At 45.5% G+C, this 11,031-nt stretch overlaps 1 protein-coding gene across 11 annotated transcripts in view; it reads left to right on the top strand.

Annotated features, from left to right (window-relative positions):
• The window catches only part of Rdl (Resistant to dieldrin), a 79,011-nt gene that overhangs the window by 63,278 nt on the left and 4,702 nt on the right, over positions 1-11,031 (top strand). For 6 of the 11 annotated variants that reach the window (XM_026817412.1, XM_026817413.1, XM_018032314.2 and 3 more), the window contains exons 6-8: positions 8,619-8,756; positions 10,085-10,369; positions 10,713-10,861. In XM_026817412.1, the coding sequence (XP_026673213.1) occupies positions 8,619-8,756; positions 10,085-10,369; positions 10,713-10,861 (572 nt within the window). Of the gene's footprint in view, positions 1-7,269; positions 7,408-8,618; positions 8,757-10,084; positions 10,370-10,712; positions 10,862-11,031 lie in introns of all 11 variants that reach the window. The other 5 variants (XM_026817414.1, XM_026817417.1, XM_026817415.1 and 2 more) reach the window with 1 other exon arrangement.

Below are 11,031 nucleotides of genomic sequence, written 5' to 3' on the forward strand. Positions count from 1 at the left end.
TGCTTATACAATGTTTTTTACAAGATTTTTGTATGTTTCAAGAAACTCGCAATCATAAATGGGGTCGTGAATGACAAAAGTTTAAGAAGCCCTGCTCTATTGAATAGGAAATAAAAACCTCAAAATGCCATTAGCTATTCTCTGTTGACAATTGATGAAACAATTGGCATTTAAACACGATAACGAAAGAATCAGTCGAAAGGGTCGATCGCCGTTGATTAAACCCGACTAAACTGTACAGCGCTTACAACTCCTTTTTCAGATAAGCTCAAAGAGACGCTTCTATCGTATATACATTTGCGTCGAACTTAACAAGAAATAAAGAAAAAGAAAATGTACGAAAAGAAACCTCGAGGAAACCTCGTATGTTCTTTTACACGCTCATACGAAATATCGTTTACCCGACCCTACCCCTTCAACGCGACCAACTCCGCTCTCTCGTCCGTTTAATCCCGTCCCGAAGAATCAGGATGTATACCTTTTTCTTCTACTACTAACACTTCTTCTCCCCTATCTCTTCTCTGTCTTCTCCTCTCTAGCTGTCTATCTATCTGTCTGTCTGTCTGTCCATCACTCACCACTTTACACGCTCACTAACACGAATCAGTCACACGATCCGCGGCATCGTCGCGGATCACCTTCATTCACCGATTCGTCCACTTACTCACTCGCTCACTCACCAAGCTCTCGCTCACTCTTATTGGGTTTTCTATCAACCATTCACGATGACTGTTACCCTACGTGACATCGTGAGCTTGCCGTGCCGCGCGCGCGATTCTCATCAATAATTATAAAAATCAGACACTAAAATAGAATAACAGAAAGAATTCAAGGAGAATTCTGTCTAAATGTTTATAAAAAGTAAGTGTGAAGTACAGTTCATCTAACAGTACAATATTAAGGATTAATTCCATTTGGACGAAATCAAAAGCATTACAGTTGCTAGTCCGCCGGGTCCGATCGTTTCGAATCGAATCACGCGCGCGGCTGAGCAACGAGGCACAGTGTGCGAACAACAAGAGCACCTTGACGAGAAGCGGCCGCAATGGCCGAGGCGACCTGTCTCGTTCGGAACGCTCGCTGTAGGTATACGCAATCAACTTGATGTCGACTTCAGCACGTAAACGAGTCGATGACACACGGCTCGATCAGACGAACCGCTGCGTTTAGGCTGCTAATAGCGTTGAAGCGCCTCATCCCACGTGCTCTAAATTCTTGTCTGATTGCCTGCTCTGATACGTCTAGTCTGACGTTTGGTATGCGGTTTGACACGATGCGACAGTTTCACGTGAATAAATATGGATAAACTTACGTACAAAGGGAAAATCGTATATTCATTACAAAGTAATCGCGAAGTTCGCAATTCTGTATATAATTTAACGTATAATTGTATAATAATCACGACGCACCGTGCTTCATATCAAACGTCGACAAGACATTTAGCCAGGCAGCAAATTAGACTCGAAATTAGAGCACGTGTGACGAAGCCCTTACGAGAAGCATAGATTATAGAGAGAGAACGCGATCGTCTCGCGATGCGAGAGAGAGAAGCTGAACAGCCCCTAGTAACACACCAGTGTACGGTGGCACGTACGGGAAAGCTAAACCAAACCAACACCACCCTCTGCGTGGGTGTAGACGAGTGGCTGCGAATTCCTTTCTCAATTGTGTGTGTATGTGCGCGCGCGAATGCCCTGTGTGTACGTAGTTGTTTACCTACGTGTACGTACTGTCACGAGCTCGGGCCGATTATCACTGCTGCAAATTGCACGCCACCATTGGATCTGCGAAAACCGCGAGAGAACGCCCGGATCCTCTCGCGTGTCCCTTTGTTCGTCGAGACGCCTTTTCTTTACAAACCCGTCAACCATCGTCGTCCCATCGACGGAAACATCGATACGCTTGTTCGAGAGAGATGCTGGCTAAAACGATCGTGTGCGACATCGAGTAAATCCCGCCTTGTTAGTAATACTCGTCCTAAATGAGCGGAACAACGACAACCTATTAATTCGTTAACAATAATCGTGGCGGCGTGGCGCGATCCAGGGCACAGCGCGGTCTGATCATTGAACGGGCATTAAATCATCGCGCCTGTATCAATAAGTTTGGTAATTGCATCATTTAATCCGTCGCCTCGCCTCGACTCTGGCTAACGATACGGTATTATCGATGGCCAAATATATACACAGCGAATAAAGCGGACGAGCCTAATGTACGTACAAGCTGAATTACGACCACCCCCGCCAGTGCACAGTAGAAATGGAATGGTAAAATAGTAAAAGACCGGGTAGCGGGGAGAAACAAAAAGAGTCGTGAAACGCATCCGGTGCCTTTGATTATAGCGGCGGTCCACCGGAGATTGGTAATCTATACGAGGGCAATGGAAAAAGTTTCGGCCTAACTCGTCCCGGCTAAGAGATCTATATTAAAACTCAGTCGTTTGCAGGATACGACTAAAGGCCTGCCGCCGGAAGTCGGACGCTCGAGATATCAAAGTAACTTGACCAAGTTCGTCGATTAGTTTCGCGGAGCAGAAAGCCGGATCGTGTCTTCGTCCTTAATTGCTCCGGCCTCGTACCCCGCTCGAAATTATTACCATCGTTAGAAGTATTTCTCTGTCCCGTTTTGTCGCGGCCTACGCGCCACTCCCATCCCTCCTCCCCCCCCCCGGCCTCCCTCCACTGAGATGGTAATTAATAGCGATTAACATCGAGGCTACTTACGTAAATGAAGGTAACTGTCGTACGCCGATCTTGATAAAGTTGACAGTCGAATTCCCAGAAACTCGGAAACCTATAAAACACGTCGCTATCAGAGAAAACTGAAATCATCTCTTTTGTTTCCTAACTTTACACTTTAGGAAGAGATTAAAAACGATGATGATTCTTGTTAACAGTAGATTAAATTTTAATAAAAACGGGCGAACAAAATGTCAATTCGAGTCTACTTGGGAACGGCAGCTGATTATAGACAATTGATTAATGACAATTGACGGTAATTTATTCTCTTCACCCGCTGGTAATCAGTTCTAATGAACAGAACTTCGTGTAATTAGAATATCAAATATCTGGTTTCAAAAACTACTTTATCACCCGACAATTAAGGACCATCGTAATCATCCTTGATGTAACGAGCCGCATAATGCTCCCTGCGCGTATTTCATTGGCGGAGAGCCGATAAGTTCATTGTATTCCCTGCGTCCAATTGGCATGAACGAGGGTTGGATATTAATTAAACTTTCCCGTGTACGATTCATTGGTGTTGTTATTTTTAATCTCGTTAGCGGCGGGCGTTACACGCCCTCTCGTTATTGTTACGATTTATCGGAATGGCATGGGCGTTATTAACGACGGACTTGGTCAAGCTCGAGAATTAATTTGGCTCGGTTCGGAAGAGAAAAAAAAACGGTATTGTCGGCCTTTGTTATCGAGCCAATTTGCGATGTTTTTCACCGGGCACGTGACGCATTATCGCTGTTTCACCGGCGCGCCGCATCGCGTTTTCCCAATATAATCGCGTTTCAACGTTACACGACATTGCGATCGCCGACGAGAACACACAGACGTGCAATTTGCAGTAACTCCAAACGATGGGTGGTGAGAACGATCACGCAGAAATACGGTTGATCCGTTAATCTATCGTTTGGTGGATATATCGAGTCGACCGACGTTCACGCAGCGGGGGCAGACACGTTCCGCGCTGGTCTATGCATGAGAAAAACGTACATTAAAAAAACGATATCGTACGAATGGATATACAGACGTAAGAATAGCCGTCGGGCATAGTTCGAGGACGAGTACAAGTTTCTGCATCCTCGATTGCGATCTGCGTGAAACAACCGTAAAGCGTATTTACGAGCATCCTCCGAAGGGTCTCCACTATACCTATCTGTACCACTGTTGTGAATTATCACGTCGGTCTTAGCGAACTTCTGTGTAATTTCTCCGCAACCGCGTGTACAGAGCTCGATACGACCAGCCGCTATCGCGTTCAGCTTTCCACGGATTCGAAACTTGGTAAACAAGAAAAAGGAGCGAAGCAAACGAGATTGACGGAGAAATCACACGTGACTCGAGAGAATCGTAGAGCACAAGCACGGCTGTAAATGCTAGAGTTTTTCCGGACAGAAACCAAATCGAAAACGATTTTTAATTTTTTGGCTCCGACGACGAACCGTCTCTACGAACGTGTGCTACATTAAACACACCGAAAGTCACCACTTTGCCACTGTCACAGAATACCACTACCACCACCACCACCCACCACTTGACCGTCACTATCACGAAACCAAGCCCCCNCCCCCCCCCCCCTCTCTGATAAAGCCTCCGACATATAGCACTGAGCCTCGTGTCCGGGGACGTAGTAAGGGCCGACGACGGCCAGCCCCGAAGGAGGCTAAACACAGAAAACGACGTGTCGACCACGGTGCGACCGAATTAAAACGCATTGTGCATCTAGCCCAGCGCATGTAAGAACGAAACGACTGCAGCATTTTAGCCACGACGTGACGTGCCGTGGCCCCAGTTCGGTATGCCTACGTTATCCCAAATATCTTAACCGATTCTTTCATTTTTTTTTTTAATTGTTTCTTTCTGTCTTTCTCTCGATATATATTCCAAAACTGGTGTATACCCGTTCCCCGACCACTTTTGCGTATGCCATCGTTATCATAGATCGTAGTAGTTCGATGATATCCCGCTCGTAGATTGAAGTCGGCATGCCTATGGCACGAGAATATTTTGTTCCGCTCTCTTAACCCAGGACCGAATTTCCGATGATTTAAAATTCAAATTGGCCGCACCATTAATAATTCACGCTAGACTTAATATTACGTAGCCTACCTTACATGCTCGCCAAAAGCGATGTTTCCATTATTTACAGAATAAGTAATCGAATTTCAAATAGCTTTTAAAAACGTCCATGGAACGATACGTTCCCTTTGATCGAATATGAAATTTTCATAGAAGTTATAACATCTGATACAGGCGAAACCGATTGACGCTTTCATAGCTGTTCTTGCCAGTTTATAAAATGGATTTCATTGGTCGTCGCAACGTAATTTGAATAATTCGCCCGTTCCGTTCGAAGAAAAAAAAAAAAAGGATGGTTCCCGTGCGATGGGAGCCGTCGTTAACGTAAAAATTGATCGGCCGAATTCGATCCAGGCTAAATGGGATCCAATAATAGCATACTTTGCGAACGCGAATATTGCGAACGACCATTTCAGCCGGAGTAAAAAGAAGTTAAATTCCGTGTTCAGAATTCGTGTCACTGGTAAAGTACAAAGCATGCGGCATCGGGCATGACGTACAAAATTACGTGGCATGAAGCATGCGATTGTATATGCATGTGTGCTTGTATTTATGCGTCTACTCGCTCGAATACGCGCGAGGGAGCGCGCGCCCGCCCGTCCGCCTGCCCGCCTAGCCACCCACCCGCCTACTAAATTGACCTTATGTATTTTCCAAATCCCCGCACGACCACAGCATGCCGAGGCACGGAACTTTTTTTCTTCGCTTCTCCATATCTACTTTATACACTTTCCACTTATCGTCTTATATAACCTAAACTTGGTACCACCACTACAATCCTATATACGGTTATACTCTTTGCTAATGTTGTCGCAACCGCTCCTTCTCTTACGGTACTCGACGGCCACTCCTCCCTTCTCTCCCTCCGCACCCCTTCGAACCCCTGTAATGCTTGACGTTAACCCACTCCAGGACATTTTTTTTTATTTTATCGAGAAAAACAACGCCGTTCTGATTTGTAGTGGATTTATACGATACGCCGTAGTAACACGTGCGACGAACATCGGCAAACATCAACTCGTTCTTGCTTTTTTCAAACAAGTATTTTTGCGAACTTTTCAACACGACATTACGGCGATTTCATTTCGAAAGATTCATTAAACGAGACAAATAGGGAAAAGAAAAGTAATTGAAAATCGCGTCGCAAATCTTTCGTCAATTAAATTGCACGGTACCTTGAAAGCGGTACGGACGTTAACAACGGTGAATGGGAGTGAGCATCGGGACAGGGGGTAGCAATCGACACACGCCCGAGCAGAGTCGCGAACATTGTGTGTACACAGATAAATCTGCCGGGGCCGGAATTACGGCGAGGCATTCGGCGCGGAGTGCCGCGCCGCGCCGGCTGAAAATGAGCAAACGGAACCCGGCCGGAACGGCAATAGTATTTCCGTGTTCCAAAAACAAAAGCAGTTAATCTCGAATACTCGGTCGCTTTCGAGGGATCGCTTAATCCACGTTTCGCCGATGTTCGCGCAATGTGGCCGACGCCGCGATGGAATGCCACTTTGGTGCCTGGAATGCGGTGTAACGATCGTAATCACCTAAGATTCAGTTACGGAGGAATGTTTCTCGGGCCGGTATGTGCACGTTCGAGGCCGCGCCGAGGAATTAGAGGAACATAAATAGGTGCGAATTCCGAGATCGATCGCGGAAAATACATTTCGCGGGGATACCTTTCAAACGGGACGACGAGTGCAGCTCTATCTGCTCGTAGACGCGATAAATCGTTGCGGAGCAACTTTTCTCTATCGGTTAGTTATTGCTCGTAGCCTGCTCCTCGTGACCTCGATCGCTCGCACTGTACCGCGCTGTACGGATTTTTGCGAGAAAAATTATGGACGTATAGGAAAGTAATTCTCCGAGCGATACCGTTGATGGAAAAATCGCACTAGCCTGGGAATTTAACGTCGCGTCAGTTAAAACTTGGTACAAGCGAAATACTTCTCATACGTCCGTAAAAACGATTATAAACGCTGCACACGCGCATCCGTTCAAAGTATTATTATTATTATTATTATTATTATTATTATTATTGTTATTATCGTTTTCAATCGCGTCTGATAATCGACCGAACGGACTTCAGTCATTCTGGTCGACGATAATTTTAAAACCTAGCTCGATTTTTGCAGCGCCGAAAAGCACCTTCAGCCGAGCTAAACATAATTGATATAGACAAAAATGGAACCCATGTGTTTATTCGTTTATTATTTTATAAAAATAGAAATCACGTGTGTTTATGAATAACATCGTGCAGAGCGGTCGCGGTTTAGGGTGCTGGATAAAACTTTTTTGCTTCTATCTACGACCTGATGAAACCCCAGCCCGTCCTGACCCTTGACCCCCGGGACAATCGTGTCCTCCCGAGAAGTTCCCCTAAAGACCTACCACACAAAACTTGAGTGTCTAATTATTGTATGTTAGAGCGAAGATATTTGTGTTCTTGTTCTCCCGGCAGTTGGATACACAATGCGCGATATTCGGTACAAATGGAACGCCGGCCTACAGTCGGTCGGCATCTCGAACGAGGTGGAACTACCGCAGTTTCGCGTGCTCGGTCACAGGCAACGACATACAACCATACACCTATCTACAGGTAGATATCCCCCTCTTATTAGTTCTTCCTTCAGAACTTCGTCCAGAGGCTCTCGCGCAGATGATTGAATAAATTACTGACTTGTTATAAAATAATGTCTACACGCGTGTACACGCCGTTATATTATATATATACATATCTGTACGTGCATATGTGTATGTATAGTACGATATGTGTGCAGAGCATTTTCTACTTTTCGTTCTGACGGTTCCACTTTCATTTCTGTAAATATACATATAAATATATATTATACCATTTTTTTGTTCACTGTTTTTAATCTGTTCTTTGTATTTTTTTTCTCTTTTGTTTCGCACCGATATGCACCGTTCACCGTGTTGCCTTATACCGCGGACACAATCGATCGTTCCGCTCAAAGAAGGGCTTGCCCGTTAGGACGAAGTCGTCCCCGGGGCTCATTCGCTCGACCAATCGACCGATCGACTAATCAATCGACTTCATCGATCTTTGAATCCACGGAACATAGGACGAAGACGAACTCCCCCGATCATACGAATCCATCTCGTTCCCGATTTAGTCCTTTATCACGGGTCCGAGATCGACGACGTACTATTTTACCCGGTTATCTGATGTCAATGTTCTCGCCGTTGCGATTTGCTATCTTAATTCGCGATTCGCAAAGGAGGATAGTACGAAGTCGACTTCTGACGAACCATCCACAACATCAGATCAGAAACGACACGACGGGCTCTCAGGGAATAAGAAAGAAAAGATAAGAGTAAAGAAAACATGACCTCCCTTCGAGGTCGATCGTGGGCAACGATCGACTGCGAGATCGTCCTATGGAAAAGAGAGAACAGGTAAACGAAAGACTAATTTCCGCTCGCACGTCCTCCTGCACTCGTGTACAATTTCTATCGTCCCTCGTCAAACGATGTATGCAAATGGTTCTCCGTGGTGAGAATGACGAAGTAAGACAGAATAAGAGTAAACGGAGAGGGACAGATAGACAGAGGAGGAGAATAGGAGAATGAAAGGTGGAGAGAGGAACGTGAATTATCGAAGGAAGTAAAAATTATGTAAATGTATGTGTATATAAAACGAAAGAGAGGAAAGTAGAGAGAAAGAGAGCGGACTTGTTGGGGTTTTGAAAGGGGGTGCGAGGTAAGTGGAGGCCCCCTCGGAGCTGAATCGCGTTTGAGGGCTTCCGCGAAGGTACGTACCAACCGCGGGGGGTCTCTCTATTTTTTCAGTCGGATACACGATGAGGGACATCCGGTACAAGTGGAACGAGGGCCCGAACAGCGTCGGTGTCAGCAACGAGGTCTCCCTGCCTCAGTTCAAGGTCCTTGGTCACCGTCAACGAGCCATGGAGATTAGTCTAACTACCGGTAACGTATGAATAGAACCCCACCCCCACCAACCGACCAAAAATAATATACATAAAATAATAATAATAATAATAATAATAATGATGATGATGATGATGATGATCAACCCTCGCTTTTAACGGGTATGGGTAAGGTGGAGAGACACGTTTGCGCTATCCGATGTCCGCAGCCACGATGTCGCTCGCAGCAACGTTACTCTACGTTGAGCAATCGTCGATCGATCGATCGATATCTCTCTCTTTCTCGCGGTCACATCTGGACATATGCGGAAGCACGAGCTTGAATTTTAAACAGCAATCTTCAAGCTCGCTAACGTGATCCTCGTTTTCGGTCCTCGTCCTTTATACTGTCTTTTGGACCCACTTGTATCGTTCTCATTAAGATGTGTACGTGTTCTACAAGACGTAACACGATAACAAATTCCGCTTAATTATCAAAAGGTTAATTGCATTATGCAGCACGTAACGACAACGGATTTAAAAAACTAGAAGGTACTTCGGGCGAAGTTTCTCGGCAACCTTTTCCGTGGCAGAATTACATTTTCTCTTAAAGCTCGAGTTAATATTATCGCATTCGAGGAACACTCAGCGTAATCGTCGCCTGCGCCGCGTCGCGTCGCGTCGCCTCGTTCCGGCACGAGCAATTTCGCTACAAGACACAGCGTCGTTACGTCTCTTTCGCGTCCTTTCTTTTGAAGTTCCACGTGCTCGAACCTAACGACAGAGCTCATAACCGTAGCAGCGCGTAGCAATCAGACCCCCGAGCAAATCCTATTTTCTTTTCGCGTTTCCTAGCGAAGAGGATATAAACCGGTACCAAGATCCGCGCAGAGAAACTCGACTTTTTTCTTATCCGCACGGATTTATCGTTCCGTTTCCGACTTGTTCCGATCTCGCGTAAGCCCCGGGCGTACGCGATATTCTGTTTGCTCTCTCGCAACACACAACGCACGCACGAGATCCATCAACGCCACGAAACTTTGCTTGACAACACGACAGCCCTCGTGCGCCGCGTATCCGACTACTGCAGCGAGAAGAAGCGATGTAAAGAGACAGAAAGAAATACGAGAGAACGCTCTCCCCTGGTGTAGACGTTAGTCAATGTCAATAGCAATTGGAGGCGAATAGGAAGGTGGAACGGAATGGGACCGCTGGAGAAAAAGAGAGATATAGCTGTTGCTTAGATATAAAGGAAGCATAAAATAGAAAGGGCAGAAGCGAAAGAGAGATATGAATAATCATGTGAAACGACTAAGGAAAGGAACGGAAAGAGACATTTCATGGCGCCTCTCCGTCCCCCTGTCCTAACTTCCGATCTTTTAATCGTAGGAAATTATTCGCGGCTGGCCTGCGAGATCCAGTTCGTACGGTCGATGGGCTACTACCTGATTCAAATCTACATTCCCTCGGGCTTGATCGTCATTATCTCGTGGGTGAGCTTTTGGCTGAACCGTAACGCAACCCCCGCTCGGGTGGCCCTCGGAGTAACCACTGTGCTCACCATGACCACCTTAATGTCCTCGACGAACGCGGCACTGCCGAAAATCTCCTACGTCAAGTCTATCGACGTTTACCTGGGCACGTGTTTCGTCATGGTGTTCGCATCTCTACTCGGTAAGTAGCATTTAACATCCAATCAGTATAAAGATAATTAAATGTCCAACCAACTGACTGCAAATATATATTAAAAAAATGCAACGAGATTTCGAAATAAAAAAATTTCACACTGAATTTATTAAAATGTTATTAATTAATTTAAATTATCTCTACTTCAAATTAATTTTGCCAATGGCAATTATTCTTGAACTGTTATAATGTACCACGGTTATTCGCAGTAGAAGTGACTTAGTATAAGCTATAAGCGCTTTCACCAAAACACGGGAATGGTTAGACCACCGTGTAATTTAGATTGTCATTGTTCCGCCTCATTACTCGCGTGGACTTTCCGTCTTCGCAGAATACGCGACGGTGGGCTACATGGCAAAAAGGATTCAAATGAGGAAGAACCGGTTCCAAAAAATAGCGGAGAGTATGAAAACGGCGAGAGAGAATCCAGGACCGCCAGGAGTACCCGGTGATCACGGAGATCACGCGCCTAAGCAAACTGTGAGTGTAATATCGGCCAACCTCCCGCGTCCCTTTCGTCTTTTTTTCCAATTAGAACGTTTCTGTTGCCGTCGACGTCGCAACCCGTTGTTAAGGATGTATAGGCTATACATATACTTAAACGATGCTAGCATGTTGAATTTGTTATTATAGATTCCTGTTACTATTAA

The sequence above is a fragment of the Ceratina calcarata genome, unplaced genomic scaffold (assembly GCF_001652005.2).
Source record: "Ceratina calcarata isolate Rehan_Ccalc_2016 unplaced genomic scaffold, ASM165200v1 scaffold576.2, whole genome shotgun sequence".
Classification (NCBI taxonomy): domain Eukaryota; kingdom Metazoa; phylum Arthropoda; class Insecta; order Hymenoptera; family Apidae; genus Ceratina; species Ceratina calcarata.